The sequence below is a fragment of the Argopecten irradians genome, chromosome 5 (assembly GCF_041381155.1).
Source record: "Argopecten irradians isolate NY chromosome 5, Ai_NY, whole genome shotgun sequence".
NCBI classification, from domain to species: Eukaryota; Metazoa; Mollusca; class Bivalvia; order Pectinida; family Pectinidae; genus Argopecten; species Argopecten irradians.
In genome coordinates, this window is record NC_091138.1 from 11,665,190 (window position 1) to 11,685,823 (window position 20,634).

General features: G+C 35.3%; 1 protein-coding gene and 1 pseudogene across 1 annotated transcript; both read left to right on the forward strand.

Moving 5' to 3' along the window:
• The first annotated feature begins 2,594 nt into the window (after positions 1–2,594).
• LOC138322860 (N-acetylneuraminate lyase B-like) lies at positions 2,595–8,337 on the forward strand. Its single transcript, XM_069267007.1, has 11 exons — positions 2,595–2,721; positions 3,670–3,734; positions 3,974–4,044; positions 4,242–4,329; positions 4,756–4,810; positions 5,718–5,793; positions 5,995–6,087; positions 6,451–6,596; positions 7,274–7,399; positions 7,579–7,618; positions 7,935–8,337. The coding sequence occupies exons 1-11, from the start codon at positions 2,707–2,709 to the stop codon at positions 8,075–8,077; spliced, it is 918 nt and encodes a 305-aa protein (XP_069123108.1). The 5' UTR covers positions 2,595–2,706; the 3' UTR covers positions 8,078–8,337.
• A 1,617-nt stretch (positions 8,338–9,954) lies between these two features.
• On the forward strand, positions 9,955–19,953 carry LOC138322861 (N-acetylneuraminate lyase-like; annotated as a pseudogene).
• The last annotated feature ends 681 nt before the right edge of the window (positions 19,954–20,634 follow it).

The window sequence follows — 20,634 nt, forward strand, 5'->3', positions numbered from 1 at the left end:
TCCAGGCGATTGGGGATGGAAGAAAGAACATGATGGGTGGACCATCCAACGGATGACTTTGACAGAAGCTTCTAAAGCATGTAGAGAACTCCTTAAGTGTGGTTACATGAAAACATACAGAGCACAATGTAAATGAAGTGAAGGCTTCTCTACCTTGGACTGGTATGTGTACATATGATAGATGTTCACATCAGTGAAAGATGACCTAGCGTTGAAGTTAATATATTAACTTGATCTTTTGAAAGGCTTGGGCAAGACAACGATTCATAGTATTATATATTAGTGGAAGGTATTTACGCTTTCTTATTGACTTAATTAATTGAACAAATTACCCGATACATTTGTGAGGACAGTTTTGTACTTTATAAAAATATGGAAGCCATTTCGAAATTGCTATAGAATATTTTATTAACACTTAGAAATTTTAAAAAATCCCTTTTTTCAATACAAAGTTATAGGATTAAAATGATGCTGTGGCCATTGACGACCATCTTTGAAAATCCTATCTGTACGTTGTGAGGCAACATAATGCATTCATATCATTGTTTTCTACTCAAATGTTCGAGTAAGTAGAAAACTGAATATGTCAACATTAAACTTTAAAAAAAATCATTTCTGGCGATGTTTAAGGTTATTTTAAGAAATTGGCGACCATCTTGGCAAATATCTTTTGAAATGCCACATATGTCAACTGAATGGAATTTAAATCATTTTTGATGCCTTGTCCTAATATAAAATAAGTATAATCAGAGATTTAAATATAATTACTATTTAAATCTCTGGTATAATGTTTCAGTAAAAATAATACAAAATATATCAATATTTGACATAAAGGAAATAAATTACTGAAGAAATTGTGGTTTTCTAATAATTTGGCGGCCATCTTAAAAAATGTTTTTATGCTTTAGCATATTTGTGCCAAGTTTCATGCTTTTATCAAAAACTGTACAAATTTTTGACCAATCCGCTGGACTAATGTGTATGTAGAACACGGTATTAAAACATGTTTGTTAAAACAAATTTTCTTTGGTAAATATACATTTCTTTTAAAAATAACGACGTCAAGATGATCCAATTTATACTCTGTCAGTATTGCTTGTACATATTGTACCTAAACCAGAATACTTAGTGAAGGTCAATGTCATTCAATTGAACACAATTGTTGGTCCATAATCCCAGAATGCTACATGCCTAACATCAGGCAACACAGTTATTCATAAGACATTCGGTATAAAGATTTTATATTAGCCTATTTGACTACCGTGACCTTGAATGAAGGTCAATGTCATTCATTTGCAAAATCTTCAATGGTAGTCCTTCATCGCAGTATCAGTGCTACTGGCCCAATATAAGAGTACCCTAGGCGGCTTTTCGGTTAATAACCGTTATTGAGAAGCCGTTTGAGTAAAAAGTTTACGCACGACGGACGAAGTATATTAACTATACCTTTAGATCACCGTGACCATTTGGGTTAGATCGATGACCTTAAAATAGAAATAAATATCCCCATTTTTAGCTGTTAATGTTTTGGCACTGATCCTAAAGATGCTCCACCGCTGACAAATGGTATATTTTCACTATCAAAAACAGGAGCAGGCGATTTATTATTTTTCTTCAGTTACAAAAGCTACTTACTTTACACCATTACCACCATTGAAAAGTTTGAGCTTCTAATTCTATTTCAAGTTAAAATTACAAAAAATAATTAATTGCATCCCGAAAAAAAATCCGTGGCCGTCTATCCTATATTGAATGAAGAACTGATTGCGCATGCACCAAAAGGCAAAATAAATTATTTCAGATTACTTTTTTCTGTTAATTAGACATATATATATACACAATTAAACACCTATTATTGTTCAAGTGATGATTATCATTTATGCTTTGTCGGCGGTGGAGCAGCTTTAAGCTTATAGATATTTGTGGCTTTTTGAAACTGATTTTCAAGTTATGACCTAAGCTCCGTTTGTCTTCTAAGCTTGTCACCAGGTACAAGTTGTGAAACCCATCGTCACGTTACAGTTGGCATCCCTTTGACGCCAATCGTCGTATCGCGGATTGTTGGGGAAAATCGACAATAATTGTGATGATTTTGACTACTGGTGTCACTCGATCTTCCACTCGTTTTCATTTTTGTAACACAATGCTATTACAGTCGTTGTTGGTATTTTCCTAATTCCTTAAATTTAATTTTGGCTGATAAACTTATCTTGAAATTTACTACACATAGCCTAAATTGTTGGTCATTTTGACAGCAAACACTCTTTATAATGTTCCTTGTCACTACACGTTTCTGTATTTAGCATTAGTTATAGTATTTAGCATCATTAGCATCCACACGTGTATCACCTTGGCATTTGACGTCACTTTACTACCCGGTGACATAAGATTTTCCACTGTTACTGATATATCCACGACACTCTTCAGCGTAAAAAGTACCGAAATCGTGAATGGAGAATACAACCTGGCATATTTACATATTAGTGTAAAAGAATGAAGAGAAAATGTCGAATGCATAAAATGATCAGACTCACTTATGGAAGGATCAACAGATGTTTAAATATAGCGCGATAACATATAATACGATACAGATAACGCATGTTATATGGTACTGAAGGTCACATAGCTGTTCTACCCCTGAACGAGATAACTACAATACACTACGTATACGTATAACCTGGCGTACCAGTTACAAGGACAATCGAGATGGGAGAACAACAGGTAAGTTCAAGCATCTGTTAATTATAGAGATTTAAGTCCAGTAAACGCTTAGGATAACTATGTTTTCTTCTGTATAGAGAAATGGAACATCACGCATGGATATCTCATCAGTATACCTACATATTTATACAATCCAAACATTTACATGTGTATAACTCCCATCTACAGATGTACCTGTTCAGGTTATTTATTTACCTGTGATATCTGTATCTACATGTAACCCTACAAGTACTGTAAACCCACTGAGGTTCGCTCCCAATTTTATTCTGAAGGCGATTTTAATCAAAAGAAGAGCGTTTACAGGACAAGTGAGCTTTATAATTGTAAACAGCGGTATTAAATCGAGGTGAAAAAATAATCATAAATAATTAGAAACGAAAACGCGAAATGAAGTCGCCAGGGGAATAAACATTCGATAAAAACAATGTTCACAGTATACCTGATGATTGTTTTGTTCTGATATCGATAAATCTGAATTTAATATTTGACTTGGTGTCACCCATTGAAGTTGTCTAACAGTCAAAACACTTACTCATTTTCTTGTTGTTGTGAATCTTAGAAACAAATCCAGGTTATCTATCAAATTAATATTTGCTTCGTAAATAGACTTGTTCGACCGAAAGCTTGGTGTATCCCTCAACACCATATCCCATTCAATGTCTACTTTATACTTTTTGGCACCATTGGTAACTGGAGTTACCTAAACACAATTTGCTAAAGCATTCATTGTTTATTTAGGTGTCTTATATCTAAACATTGCTGTAAGCCCCTTGCTATGTGATCATATTTCGTAAGCACTATGGATGCTGACTGTATAGGTAAAGTCACTGTTAATGTCATCCATATTTCATATATGATAAACAATATTAGCCCCAACGCTTTGCCAGTTTTTCTTCTTGAAAAGTTCGTGATCGTTTGGAGTTAACTGTTTTCATTTCTTTATTACAGAAATTCCTGAACTTCCGCATTGAGGGGTCGGTGTCAGCCCCTTTCACACCCTTCAAACCTGACGGGTAAGATAAAGGCAGCGTTCGTGATCGAAATAGTTTGAAATACAAATAATTTTATCTTTTTGTTATGAAGATGGCTGTGTAACTGTTACACATCATACTGGTCATCCAATCGGAATAAAATTCTTAATTATTTTTTATTCCTTTATAATAATTCATAACAAAACATAGTATTTCTTATCCTTTCATGAATTGGCGACTGTTCGCCCAAACGACTACTGGTGATATTTGTGTATTTTCAGAGAGATCAACTATGAACTGTTTCCTGCGTATTCAAAATACTTACAGGATCAACATTTTAAACACGCATTTGGTGAGAAAAATACTTACGTCAGAATATAATGTAGTCTACTGATATATTTTTTTATAAAAATGGGAAGAATATATTGTCTACGATCATATTAAGGAAATCTGTAAGTCTACTGCTATATATATTCAATGCATTATTTCGAAGCTTGAAACAACGTTTTGATACAAATATCCCTGAATAACACCGTATTTTCTTCACAGTCAATGGTACACTTGCTGAAGGAATGTCACAGACAATGGACGAAAGGAAGAAAACGGTAGAAGCATGGCAGAAGGCAGCTGATGGAAAGTATGACATTCCTGTATCTGTATATCTGAAATGTTCTTCCTATTAGTGAAAGTTATAGAAAACTAAGTTTGATATCTATACAGTATATAACTTTGATTTTCCGCCTCATGACAATTGAAAACAGTTCTTATATAAGTATTTTCTGCGCAAACATTAGGCTTATTAAAATGTAGTTCTGATGTCTGCACATCTGCAATATTCATTCTCAATGATGTTTATTGAAAAGTATACAATTCCGTTCACAAATGCAAGACACCGTTAAAAGCGCGTTAATGGTCTCCAGTGCCATTTATACCTATACATGTACCAGAATAAAGGTCTTTATGTTATGGTCTCACCTGAGGATGGAACAGCTGTGGTATACAGTTATTATTCAAAGTTAATATTAATATGTTGTGTCATTTTTACAATCATCTTTGATCATAGGTTTGGGATTATTGCACACGTAGGGGCAAACAACCTCCGGGATGCCAAGGAGCTTGTAAGTATAGAAGTAACTTTTTGTTTAGTTGGACTTTTACTGCAGAGTTATCTAACCTTGCGTGTAGGTATTGATTGTGACGTCATACTTTTCGGAGAAAACGGCGGAAATTGCGCCCACAAAATTATGACGTCACAATGGATACCTACCCACATAGGAGCTAACTCTGTGTTATGCAAAGACGTAATGCATGTAGATCAATATTAATATAAACTTTAATTGATTTTGAATATTGATACTCAGACCGTTTACAATTCATGTATGCATCCACATTGTAATGTACTAAACTATATTCATGACGAGTATATTCAATAATATTTACATTATCAACTCATTTTGGGGGTCTATGCATTAACATTGCTTAAGTTAGACCATGAAAACTGATAATCAACGACGATTCAATCCACAAAATGGAACAGCCATTTTGACATTGATTATTAGTAAAGTCATAATGTTTTGGTTGTCAATTATACCTCCATGTACTCAACTTTGCCTTTGTTAGGAGAAGTGGGAAGTGATTGTAAAATTCTTCCTACGGCATCTATGGTCTATATAGATGCCAGAGCTTTTGATCTTCATAATGAGCAATGCTCTGGTATCTACATAGACCATAGATGCCATAGGAAGATTTGTTTAATATTGTAGAGTTAAGGAATGTAAATATATAGTTTTATGGCAATTTTATAAACATTATCTGAACGATTCGTCCAACATCTCTAAACAATGATTTCGCATATCTTGTGTATTTTGTTATATCTTATTCTATTTTATCCCTTTGTTGTATTATTTAGACAATAGATAGGTAAAATGTCTGTATATAAAGTAAATGAAAGTGCATGTATATTGCATCAATTGTAACCCTTCGCCAAAATATGATAGTGTATGACTATTTTATCCCCCGTTGTAGGCCCGTCATGCTGAAGAGGTTGGAGTCGAGGCTGTAGCAGCTTTCGCGCCATCATTTTACAAACCAAAGAACGAAGGTGAGGTTTTAGAGGATATTTGGGCAGTACAATGTATACTATCAAACTATAAGTTTGTTAGATACTTTATTCTTCTTGTTCTGTTATAATGATTTTATTGTAAATGTTTAGTATTTATTACTAGAACCAAAGGTGCATGTATGATTAGAGAAAACAAATCATTCGCTCACAGTGTTTATGATCTTGTTCTTAATTTTTTAGAGGCCTTGGTTGAATACATGGTGGAGTTAGCCGCAGCCGCACCTAACACGCCGTTCTATTACTACTGCATTAACTTTGTTACCGGTATTTACTGTAAGTTGTAAAAGAACTGTAGTAAGATGTCTATCTATATCATCATTAACTTTGTTACCGGCATTTACTGTAAGTAATTCCAGAACTGTAGTAAGATGTCTATCCATATCGTCATTATCTTCGGACAAAAACTGGATTGTGAATGTTTCATCATTTGTCATTTTTATTTTTAATCGATTTTATCGACAAGGATGAAGAAAATTCATTGGTTATCGATGAAATTAAAATATTATCATACGACAGTGTTTCAATCTGATAAAATTCATTTGTCTTCAGTACAAATGTATGTTGAATAACAAGGGATATAACCAAATTAGGGGACATAATGTGGATGACTTACAGGGAAAGTTTACTTATTTCCAGTGAACTCGGCTAAGTTTCTGAGACTTGCTAAAGATAGAATTCCGAACTTGTGTGGATTGAAACACTCATCTAGAGAACTACCTAGCGCCCATAGCTGTAGTTTGGTGGACAGGGATAGATTCCAGGTCCTGATAGGCTCCGACGTGGTAAGTGTATATATAATCTACCACAGGGTACATTGAGTAACCTCATATAGTGTTTATATGACATTTCAAGTGATTATTGTATAATCTTGTGAGTGTATTTCATTGATTGTCCATATATCTAACTATGGTGAAGAACCTGAAGACACTTTGTTTATACAAATGAGAATCGATTTGCATTTATAAAATAAAATGTATGTTTACATTTATTTTTGAAGCTCTAAATTATATAGAAATTCTTTAAATGCTAGGTTTCAATCACTTTTCTAAATGTTATTGAAATAAGAAGTATGATTTGATCAAGCAATTTAAAACCAGTAAAAAATGTGACATATTTAATTGTAACCATATTGGAATTTCATACATAATGTTTAGAGCTTATAATACAAAGAATCATATTGCTATATAGGTCATATTATAATTGCATTGTTTTCCCATTACTTAGCTCCCCATATAAGTCAGTAATTGCCAATCATTTATGTACTGATGTAATCCTACTTTTGTCGTCGTCAAAAAGGCGTACACGAAAGACTGTTTGCTGAATTAAAACTTAACAAAGTCAATTTCCATGTGATTCGTTAGCGCACTTTATTATATGTGTTATCGTCCATTTATTGCCATCAGATCTTGATTAGCTAAACCAGTTGAATGCTGAAACCATTCTTTTGTCAACGTTACAGCAATTTATCACGTGTCTAAGTCTGAAAATAGAGGTTCCTGTAATGGCGTCATACTTAGGAAACATTTTCTTTAACCTGAAGACGGCGTATGACAAGGGAGATATGGAGACTGCGCTGAAAATTCAGGTGATTGCATTTGGTGTATTTTGTATAAGTTTAAGGTGATTTCATGGTTAGATTTCTAAACGTTGTGATAACATTTTCTCGTTTGAAATCATAATAGCCTGTCGTTCGTAGTTCGTTATTGTATAATAAATGCCATACACCTAATTATTTGTTTTTAAATCCTTTGAAAATTATTCCAGGAAAAAGCACAGGACATCAACAATGTTAGGGACCGTTTCGGTAAGCATGCGCATTACTATCATCTATATATTTCAACCAACTAAGTTGTAAAATTTCATCTTTTGTACTTCTTTTAAGTGTTTTCAAACATTTTTGCTATTATTTGTTATTTTTATTTTGTTGGACATTAAGTGTGAAACTATACTATATAAATAAGCAGATATCAACTTTTGATATTATCTTCCTGTATGTATTAAGATAAAGAACCGACATTGGAACAAAATTATTCGAAATTCGGGATTTATATTTAAAATGCCAGAACTTTGCAATGTTCCCGTTAATCAACCTTATATGAAATTTGTGTTTTGATGTCAAGGTGGAGATATTCCGGTTGCGAAGAAGATATTTTCCATTATATCTGGTGTTGATGTTGGCCCAGTGCGTTTGCCCCTGACGGATATCAGTAAGGAGAGTGCGGATAAGTTGAAACAAGCCCTGATGGAGCTGGACTGTTGGTAGTAACAATACTGATGATAGACAGTCAGGATGAACATTCAGGACGGTTATAAGGATCTAAGGAATGGAATGGACTGTGAATGAATGATAAAAAAGGCATATATACTATATATGTAATGTTTTAACCCGTTCGTTCTAATGTCGTTGAAATGTGAAACCGGTGTCTAATTGTGCTTGCTCGTCGACGTTTTGCAGAAGTAAATATTGGCAATGTTTTCACCACGCCTAACAAATTTCGTCACAATAAACAATGACAACATTTACGCATAGTGTTTCAGTGTTTTGTATTGGTTAACATACTACATATTTCATATCATACAATGATTAAAAATGTTTTGATGGAATTAAAGGTGGTATTATCGCAAGTAGAGTAGAGTAGAGTATATCGTTTGGTAATGACGAAATTATAGCGCTATTATGAAAATTATTTCCTGAATAACACAGAATTCCATCATAAAGGCAATGCCTTATATATTTAACCAAAACAATACATGTGTAACGAAGCTGCGGTGCGCTTCGTTGCTATATATTCCGGAAATTATATTAACAGAGACTTTGGCGGGAATTTGCTGTGCACGAGATCTCGGGACTGCGCCGAGGCTTTCAGTTTTTCTGCCGGGCCTTGAGAGGTGAGGGTTGTGTTTTTGAAACCTATGTAATTTTTATATATTTGTCGCCCATCCTTTCCCTAATTTGCTGTTATCGTATAGTATGGAAATGTATCAACATTACTGTGTGTGTATTTTTCGCTGTCAGTAGATATTTTTGCTATATTTTTGAGGTTGAAATACTTGTGAAATTGTGCAATGTCGGACTTGGCATGTCTCGCTTTTAGACGGGTTTCGATAGTAAGTAAAAGTCTTCACTCTTGTGTTGAGAGCCGTTGGTAGGCTGGAAAAGAGTGGGAGCCTCCTGTGTTGAATTTCGGGGTTAACCGTTAAGGAGATATTTTGAGAATCTTCGCTGGAGAACGGTGTTTGTGAAATTGGAGGTTAAACTATCGATAATCGGCCCGGTGTGTAGCGCCACGTGCTCGGTCTTTCATTGATGGGTAGGAGTTAATTCTGGTAGCGAAAACGTGAGAATATTAGCAGCAAAATTGTCCATTTCACAGTACTTCCCACTGAGCCACGCGGGTATTTTCTTGTCACCTTTACACATGTTAAATATTAATAAACTGTTAAATGAATTTGATGTCGTCCATTGTCCATACTCACTAGTACCATTGAATATTGTAGCGAGACATAGGAATCTGCAAGCTAACGCGGCAGTCGAACCCAGAGCAAAACAAATTAATTGTATCATTCTTACTCTACGCTAATGACTACGGTCTTAGCGAAACAAGTCGTTACACATGTGATTATGGACAAATCTGGACATATATCTGATTTCGATTTATTTTAGCAAATTGCTTTTTGACATCCTAAATCAATTATACTGGAAGGTATGAAAGGTTCGAAATAATAAACTCTTGAGTTCATTCAGCTCATGCTCTTAAGATAAAATACCTAAAACGTCATCCAGAAAGTCAAATCAACAAAACATCTAGGTCGTTTGTCATACAATTCTAGGCAACGATAACGCCCGCCATACAAGTCTAGGTCACATACAATGACGAATTCAAAATCACAGTGGCAACAAGTCAAATCCGTCTGACATGCGCACTTAAACTTGTTTATATGGGCATTACATGGGGAATTGTATCACAAATCATGAAGGGTACCATTATAAAAAAAAACCGAAAACCCCACAATTAAAATGATAACCCAAGTTCAAGTACGATGCCTTCGTCAGCATAAAAAACCTTATTATTATGCCTGTCCACGACTCGACCATCCACGCATGCATATATCATCGCGTATTTTTATTTTCATTCGTGTGGAATTATAACTCAAGCTTGTTATATTATATTTCGGTCGGTGTGCTGAAGGTGATCAAACGGTTGTAATATAACAGAGATGGACCAAGAACAAGTAAGTAATACCATGTAGTTTGATGAACGTACAATTGACGAAGATAGCATTATGTATTACTGAGCAGGTTCTACAATTTGAAATAAAACTCCATTAACATAAGATGTACTGAAAGAGGCATATTCAAATATATTAAATTTAACAAGACATGGCCCTGGTGATGTTAACGGTTGCTTATAATTGTTATGGTCGATGTGAAAACTCTTACCGTGGATGACAATGATATTATTTATTCTTACTATTGTTAGTTATAAAATTTAAATAGTAGTGTACAAGCCTTGGATTGATATGATTAGGATTCCATTCCAAGTTAGTAAACTTTAGCTAATAATTAAACTGGAACTGAAACTGAGAAATGCAATTTGGTTCTGAAACAAATCTCTTTGAAAAACAACACGAGTTACTTTGATACTTAAAGATTCATTCATTGACCTAAAAGGTTGAAAGGAAGTTTACCCTTGCGTCCTGGCAGGTATTTCTTCCACAATAAACTCCTGTGAATTTAAAAGACATTTTGATGATGTCCAACTCATTCTTATGATTACGATAATTATTTATTTGGATAGAACATACGAGAGCTCCGTATCGAAGGGGCCATGGTAGCACCATTTACAGCCTTCTACGATAATGGGTACGTACTGAGATTCGCGCTCATATTTTGCTTGAATTTTTGATAATGAAAAAGAAAGCATATGTATTGCATAGTGGTTATCTTAATTGGAATTAATAGTGTTTATGTCCCGAGTTCGATTATCAACCATGTCACAACTTTTAATGCAGTAATTTGTAACATTTCTGTTCCAGCGACATAAATTATGAAATAATTCCATCATGCTGCACGTTCCTAAAGGATCACCATTTTGATCACGTGTTTGGTAATTGACACTTAATTATTCAATACAAGCTATATATCATAATTACATTGAGACGGTTGGAAAATACGCAATCAGTTACATTAAAGTAACTAGCATAAACACATTAATAAAAATATGTTAATGTATGTGTCATCTCAATGTGGACTGAAGTTTCTTCAAAGAGCTTCAGTACAGTACCTACAGTATTCAAGTTATATAAGTAATGTTGTGTTTTATGGAGTAGCCTAGTCATTTCATGTGAAAACCTCCAAAACATTCCAACAAATGCAATTTTAGTTTGAGTCGTTAGAATATATGTTAATAAACATTGAGTATAAAATCGGCCCCTGGGAAAATGGCTTTTTTTCGACATTTGAAATATCGCATATTCTGTTGCACGCGTACGGCCTGTAGGGGCCGCTGTAAAAGTTATAGCAGACTACGGAAGTGATGGAATGCAGGTATATAAGAACAATGTTTGGGCGTTTTAACACCAGAACGATGTAAAAAAAAGAACATCATGACTTCATGAAGTATAAATAAACAATCTAAATGAGCGAAACGATCAAAATTATATATTGGTAAGAAATTCTAAAAAATAGAACAGTGAAGAAACAAAACAAAATTTAGCTTAATTTGTATGCAGATAGTAAATACATATGCATATTGTGTAACATATATGTCAGTTTACATTACCGGCATTTTTATTATGCTATTTAATCTTCGTTTTGGTTTTAGAAATCGTAAATAGATCTACGTGTATAACGGTAAATATGTGGTTTGATCTAGACCAATATACATGTATAACGGTAAATATGTGGCTTGATCTAGACCAATATACATGTATAACGGTAAATATGTGGTTTGCTCTAGACCAATATACATGTATAACGGTAAATATGTGGTTTGCTCTAGACGAACATTGAAGCACTTCAATATGTGGTTTGCTCTAGACCAATATACATGCATAACGGTAAATATGTGGTTTGCTCTAGACGAACATGGAAGCACTTCAGCACACTTTATTTCGTATAAACACGACACGTTTTGAAATTTAGCTTAAATAACTGCTTGTAATTTGTTAGATTATGTATGTTAAACATCAATATACAATACAAAATAATTCATTTTTAAATAAAACCATGGAATGTGCTTGAAGATATATTTGTAATCTGACATCCTCACCCCTAGCAGTTTGCATGTGATTCTGCTATTCTTACGCGATTTTGAACTCGTGAGATTTCATAGCAATTTATTTTGCAGTTATTAAAATTCGTGCTAGGTCCATGTGGTTCAGAATACAACATATATTGCAACGTGTTCATATGCGCAGTGGTCAAACCAATAGTTACATCAAATGAACATGTTGTTGATCAAACGGATAAATAAGCAAAAATCAATCATCTTAATCACAGTAATGTGTCATTAGTATAGTACTAGGCATATTGTGTACGCATTTATACCCTTAATTGACCATGGCGATTATTTTAAAAGCATCAAATCCGTAACAAATCTGTAAGTACTCTCAAGTACATATCCCTCCAAAAAGGAACTGTAAAGGAAACTCAGGTGGTAATGATAGTCATTACAGGATGCTCTGTAAATGTAGATGTAATGTAAATATTTAAATATGTATGCAGTAGTCTATAGGCCTACAACATTTTATTTTGACAAAAAACATTTACCAATATCAAAAAAAAAAAAAAAAAACATTTGAGAGATGTTTGTAATTATGAAGATGTTTCTATAAACGATCTTTCAGTAATTATAACATTAAGGTTGAATGCAAATTGTGATAAATGGACAAAACGAATGTTTGTTTGTTTGTTTGTTTGATTAATTAACGTCCTATTAACAGCTATGGTCATGTAAGGACGGCCTCCCATGTATGTGGTGTGTTGCGTGTATGTTGTGCGAGGTGCATGTTTTGGAAGACTGCGGTATATTCATGTTGTGTCTTCTTGTATAGTGGAACTGTTGCCCTTTTTATAGTGCTATATCACTAGAGCATGCCGCCGAAGACACCAAGCAACACACCCCACCCGGTCACATTATACTGACAACGGGCGAACCAGTCGTCCCAATCCCTGTATGCTGAACGCTAAGCAGGAGCAGAAACTACCACTTTTATAGACTTTGGTGTGTCTCGGCCAGGGGACAGAACCCAGAGCCTTCCTCACAGGGGCGAACGCTCAACTCAAGGCCAAAAGTGAGGCGGTGCCAAGGGAGGCATTAGGAAAGATAAAGTCATATAGGAAGAAGAGAAAAGATAAGATCCTAAATTTAGTCGCCTTTTACGATCATGCAATAGGGGCAGCAGGTACAATTCTAACGCCCTACCTGCAGGGCCAATAAAGAATGTAAATATATCTGTACCACCATAAGTGTACAGGTAACATTAACATTTAAGCCTAAACCAGAATGATCAGCTAAAAAGTGTCACCCTTCATTAAGTAATATCTCTTGTCTACAGTTTAGTTCATATACAATTCGTAGAACAATATATATGGGAAAATACGGATGCGCAAAGAAGAGACTCTGATCATGATTGGAAGATGTATGTTTTCATGGCACGCCTATCGATTAAGTATACTGCGACGGTATTTGATGACGAGAATGTTTAAATTACTGTGCAATGGCCAATCTGATTAAAATTAGACTTGTTATTTCGCTTCAATACGAATCTCTACGATACACTCCAATATGATACAAAATTTCATTCATACCAAAAATGCGAAGAATTACGAGGAACATTTAGTGCAAACATATGAGTTCATAAATGTCCAAACGTTATTTGAGTCTAGTACTAGAACTAATTATAACCAAGTTTGACTTATTTTCTTAAATTGAACAAATAACACATTTGTTTGTACGCATCTAAATTAAATAAACCGAGAGAAAACTGAGACCTAGGATCATTGAATTTTCCTATTATAATAAAAAATAAACTTTGATGTCTTTCAGGGCGAGTTCACGTTAAATTATTGAGTTAACACGAGCGATGCGTGTTTCAACAAAACGGCGATAGTTTTAACTCGAGTTACGAAGATTTCAACTACAATCTCTACCCGTGTCTAATCAAGCTAAGACCCCGGGTTCGGAGAGTTTCTCTCGGAGTAGGCCAACACATTTTGTTAACGACTTTCGAACTAGGGTGTATAAATAGGATTTTACGTCACTCAATTCAACCTGCGAATTTCACGTGAACTCGTCCGTTTTGTTAACGACCCTCGAACTAAACGTTAATCAACTCGCCCTAAAAGTATGAAAACATTATTTTCTTTGATTTTATATGGGAGTAGAGAAAAAACTTTATTAATTTTAGTGGTTACAATAGTACCTGGCAACTGCCCTATAAGAGTTCAAGGGAGGTGGAGGGCTAGTGGTAATATATCATTATTATTATGACCTCTAAAAAGCAGTTTCCCGCCATTTTTGGTACATTTTAGTATTACCCAAATGTGTCCAAATAATTTATAAGTAAAAATCTTTGTTGCAATTTTTTGGAGGTTTGCTATAATCTGGTAATTTGACCAGCCTAGAGTTGCAGTTTGAATTACCGTTTATTGTTTTCTTGTAGAAATTCATCTCGCTTCAAGACACAAGTTGCATTTGCTTTAAATTCAACAATGGCAATATGTTCAAGTTGTAAGAACTCTGGAATCCGTTATTTTGTAGTAAACGGTACCCTGGGAGAGGGCATGTCGATGACCATTGATGAAAGGAAGAAAACACTAGAAGCATGGGTAAACGCTGCCGACGGAAAGTACGTGTATTCATATGGAATTCGTTTAATTATTTTAGAAATATCATAAATGATTTACTCATCACTAATGTCATTTAAACACTGATTTCGTCAGGATCGTTTGAGTATTGTTCATATATGTCCGGTATTCCATTATATATTCTAGGATGGGAGTTATAGCACATGTTGGAGCGATGAACCTGAAAGATTCTCAGACACTTGTGAGTAGAGGAAACTAATTATAAACCGCTGTTGTATGACAAAGTGTAACAACCCACAATTGTCGTTAGATATTTTATTGTGTACTCGTTTAATCCTAATTGTAGTATTTGAACTGACACACAATGCTAAGTAATAAAATTGAAAATAACTCCGCAGGTAAGGCGTTAGAATTGCATAAAAGGCAACTATTAAGGATATTGTCTTTTCTATTCTTCCTGATAGAATGTCTTCTTTCTAATGTCTCCCTTGACATCGCCTCGCTTTCGGCCTTAGTTAAACATTCGCCCCTGCTGAAGGAAGGTTCTGTGATATGTCTCCTCACGGAGACACACCAAAGTCAATAAAGAGGGAAGTTTCTGCTCCTGCTTAGCGCTCATTATCAAGGGTATGGGCGACTGGTTCGCCCGTTTTCAATGTAATGTGATCGGGCTGGGTGTGCTTGTTCTGAGCAATTGTCGACATGCTTCAGTGAGATACCTATAAAAAGACAAGATTTCCACCATAACAAGAAGACAAAACAGGAATATACCGCATCCAAAACACACCCTTCCACATTGGGAGGCAGTCCTTTTGTTTGTTTGTTTGTTTGATTATTTTAACTTCCTAATAACAGATATGGTCATGTAACGACAGCCTCCCATGTATGTAGTGTGTAGCGTGTGTGAAGTGCGAGGTGCGTGTTTTGGGATACTGTGGTATGTTCGTGATGTGTTTATTTGTATAGTGGAACAACTGTCCTTTTTATAGTGCTATATCACTGAAGTGTGTAGCCCGATATATGCTGGCCCTGACACCAGCCTTAGACATTATGACAGATAGCTGTCTGGTTTAGGGCCAGAGCGCAGAAGTACTCGAAAACCTGGAATAAGCCGACACCGTTTAGTATCGGGCCAGGTCATCTCCGATTCAGACTGACCACCGAGAAGCACCACTGACCTTAGTCTATTCAACAAATGAATATCATATCTGCCCAAATAAAGCAGTCTGTCGAGATTAAAGACGATTTGCATACTACCAGAAAATGGCCATGACAACGAGGGAAATTTAAAGTTGCGGTAAGAAACTACTGTGTTGACACAGTAGAACGTGCATGCGTGATGGAATGGATGGCTATGAGTAGTTAAATTATTCATTTGTTGAAAAGACCAAGGTAAGTGGCGATTCTCGGTGGTAATATTTTGTAAGTAGTCTGAATATGAGATGACCTTGTACCAAACGGTGTCGGCTTATTCCAGGTTTTCGAGTACTACTACGCTCTGGCCCTAAAGCAAACAACTATATGTCATAATGTCTAAGTCTGGTGTCAGGGCCAGAGTATCTCGGGCTATGAAGCGTGCTGCCGAAGACACCAAGCAGCACCCCCAACCCGGTCGCATTATACTGACAATGGGCGAACCAGTCGTCCTACTCCCGTATGCTGAGCGCAAAGCAGGAGTAGAAACTACCACTTTTATAAACTTTGGTGTGTCTCGGCCAGGGGACAGAACCTAGATCCTACCTCACATGGGCGAGCGCTCAACAAAAAGCCAAAAGTGAGGCGGTGTCAAGGGAGACATTAGGAAGAACGAAGTCAGTCAATAAGAAGAGAAAAATTAAGATCCTAAATTTAGTCGCCTTTTACGATCATGCAATAGGGTCCGCAGGTACAATTCCAATGTCCTATCTTCAGGGCAAGGGAGGCCGTTCTTACATTACCATACCATTGATCTAACAAACCAGATCAGGCAAAAGGTTGGACAAGAGTTTATTTCTCATTCCAATGCAGTACCACAATTTTCCTTTAGTTTGATTTACAGTAACTAGAATGTTGAGATGGGAGCAGGTTCGTACTGTTAAAACACGATTTAATCTATATTCTAAGTAATATATTCAAAACAGGCCCGCCATGCCCAGAGTCTTGGAGTTAATGGTATCGCTGCGATTGCCCCGTCCTTTTATAAACCAGCAGATGAAGGTAGGATATATAATATTGCCAAGCGTAGTGAATGTAAACAAACTCTAGTGAATGTAAACAAAAAAAACTTACTTCCAAAAATGAACGAAACCTTGGAAATGAATCAACAAATCATAATTTTAAGAGTATACAGACAAAATTTTAAGACCAATGTAGTTTTGGAAACATTATTTTATACCAGTCTCGTCTTTTGGTAATATAATTCATTTACTCCATCAGAAGCGCTGGTTGACTATATGGCTGATGTAGCGAGGATGGCTCCTAAAACACCATTCTATTACTACTGTATCAACTATATGACCGGTATCTTTTGTAAGTACTACTGAGCCAAATCATATGTTGATTATGTTTAATTATATTTATTCCACATTTTTATATTGCAGTGTTACCTGCCTTTTTGGTAGATAGTAATTTTAACATCATTAGTTTCTTATGACTTGCTAATCACGTCCTTATCGCAAAGGCAGATAACTCGATAATATTCAAATACAGAAGAAAGTAACGACATTTTTCTCTTGATGCCTGGTCGATTTGAAATACAATATATTAGTCAATAAAAATGGTTTAATAATTTGTCTAAAAAGCAGTGCACACGAAAACCCTTCCTTTTATCCATTGTGGAGGCTTCCTTTACCGAGGAAGCTGAACTCAGGATTTGATTATATGAAAAAAATGTTGCCTGTATAGTAAATGCGGCCAGATTTCTCGACCTTGGCAAGGATAAGATTCCGACTTTGCGCGGAATGAAACACTCTTCCAGGGAACTGACGAGTGCACACAACTGTACGATGGTGGACAATGGTCGCTTTCAGATCATGTGTGGCACAGATGTGGTAAGTCTCCTAGTCGACGTTCAACAAAGTAAAGCATGGCTAGGTGGAAAGAAAGAAAGAACATTCTAGTTAGTTCATTGAAGTGTAATGCCGGTTAGAATAATTATGTAACTTGCTTGTTCTCTTTTCATCGATTTCAAAATATGACAATTATACCTACAAATGACTTATCGAGTGTGTCTCTTATATACGTGTATATTTTTCAGAGAGCAGGTAGTTTTTGAAAGGTGCCGAAATTTATAATGTTTGTACCTTGTGCATATTTTCAGCAATATCTAACGACCTTAACTTTGGGCCTGATGTACCTGTATCGGCAGCCTTCATGGGAGATCTGTTCTTCAACCTAAAGACAGCGTTTGATAAAGGCGACATGGCGTCTGCTATGAAATTTCAAGTATGGAAAAATAAATAATTGCTTTGATGTGATCTTGTTTTCGTATGTTATTCACTCTTTAAAATCGCAAATAATTACTTATATAAACTTATACATATCGGCTATTTTATTATGTTGGCAATACTAGTGAATATGGTTTCGTACCTAATTTTCCATTAACATATATTGCTTTTTAATTTGTTCGAAATTATATTCCAGGAACAAGCACAACTTGTCGAAACACTCCGAACCCGCTACGGTAAGGATAATAATTCTATTATATAGGTTAAAAATCAAATCGTACATGGCAATTATTATTACGTACAATATCGTTTCATACAATTTAACATTTGCATATATTGGTAAAGTAGCGTTTTAATAATATTTTGAACCTTTAATTGAAAATTATAATCTGAAATCAAATTCATTTACAAGCTACCAGGGACTCCTCAATTCCCAAAACTTTACAGAACATCGCAAAATTAGGACGGAATGAGTTAGTTAATTCATAACAAATATGCTACATGTATATATCATCATATGGATGATTCAAGGGCATGGATAGGTGGATATACCGCTAGTGATAGTAACCACTGGAGTATCGAGAATGACTATGTCTATCATACTCGTAATGCATCATATGTAATATGTACATAAAACTTATGTTTTTGCTTTGTTCTACTGTAGGTGGGTCGATACCACTAGCCAAAAAGATGTTCACCATTGTGTCTGGTCTCGATATGGGACCTGTACGTCTGCCACTGAGGGACATCACTAAAGACCAGGAGGGGTGTTTGAGGAAAGACCTGGAGGCGCTAGGGATATTCTGGTGAAAAAGGAGGTTAACAAACACGTGGACATCTTGTATCTTATACTTATACTTGGATATTACCTAGCACTAACAGTATAGATTGTATGATATACTGATATACATGTACATGTTTTCTAAGAACTAATGTTTGTATAAAAAAACACTGCTTGGTGATATCCTTACCTATATTTATGGTATTAACGCAAGCGCGTTTTAAGTGACCTATATGTAAATAATATATGATTGCTTCTTACATTAACATCATTCCAATCCGCTCGTCGGATTTTATTCACGGCGAATCGTAAGCACAAGAGATAATATTTCATGATATATCAATCTTCGTTGAAATAAAACAGATAAAAATGTGTGATACAGTCAGGGATATAACGCCGGACAATAGTGTACAATTCATACTAAGGCTGTATTGATGTCTGTCATCTTATACAATGTCTTTATTACGAGCTAATTCATGATATTAGTGCACTGTTAAAGAGGGGTAGGAGTCTAAAGCTATGGTGAACAGAGTGCACTATTTAGTCGCCTTTCTTGGCTTTATTGTAAACTTATACTCAGGATTCAATGTTTCAGCAAGACGGAAGTATTTTTAATTGTTATAACTGTATAAACGTCATTACAGTAAATCACTTTCTCCTTGTTTTACAACGAGGATTTGTCCATTGGTACAAAATATATACAGTGATACACAATATAATTTGATTGTCTACCCTTAGTCAGATCTCCGTGTTTGACAACACGTGCTATCTTCCATTGCACGAGAGATTGTATTTGCATCGGTTCACACGATGTTTTTACATATGCTTTCAATGATAGATATTTAACATTTTCACGGCGATTAGTTTTAATAATACTAGGTGTGTCATTAAACGATAAACTTCACGCCAGAATATAACTTTCTCTAGTTTTACAATCGCTTTCATTATAGTTACTGTTGCTATGGTGCATTGTACAACACAGGAGAGTTCCAAAACTGCGGACAGCATTATAACTCCCTCCCCGTAAAGAGAGTCGGCACACCCTTTTCCGGGATCAAATTAATAACACATATATACTCCGTGGTCAATAACATGAATATCAATATGTGGGAGAAGATGTAGTCTTTATAATGTAACATTTTGTGCTTATCTGGTGGCATCCTCGATACTCCAGGGGTTTCGATCACTTAGGATATCTACACCTCTGGACTATCTCATAGTAAAATGAAGGGAGAGGTCAAAATCTGAACCAATACCAGGTCAGCAAAAATTTCAAAAAAGACTACAGAAAGAGCGACGCCCAACTTCAAAGCCACGCAGTCAACCACAGTGTACCGTTATACGCCTCTTTTAGTGTATCAGGGTGTAGAGATCGTATGTGATCGGAACCGCTGGAGTATCGGGGATAATATAGTTGATATGTGATGTAGTTCAGTAACCTGCTATATTTTATTTATTTACAAATCTATTGCGAAATGAAACTGCTCACTTGCAGACACCTGTATTTATGTTATAACGAATAATAGCGTGCATAAAGGTTTTAAGTATACCATATAGGAAAATGTTGCACCGAGAGAATTTTTCGATATTAATGTAACATATATATGTAGTCACGTGACTACCTAAATGAACGATAACAATGTTTTACAATTGCAGGCTATTTCCAACCTGCCAGGTATTTTGAAATAAATGTTTTTGGTGAATATGTTTATGAATAAATCAATAAAATATCTCATTCGTTGAGATGAGTACGTTTTTTAGAATTTGATTTTTCGGTACATCATTAACTACCATGCGTTGAG

What these genes read in the sequence shown, in the direction of transcription:
- LOC138322860 (XM_069267007.1), top strand. An exon ending in TTACAAACCAAAGAACGAAG is followed by an intron (nt 5,794 to 5,994) that starts GTGAGGTTTTAG and finishes TTAATTTTTTAG; the next exon opens with AGGCCTTGGTTGAATACATG. An exon ending in CAATGTTAGGGACCGTTTCG is followed by an intron (nt 7,619 to 7,934) that starts GTAAGCATGCGC and finishes TTTGATGTCAAG; the next exon opens with GTGGAGATATTCCGGTTGCG.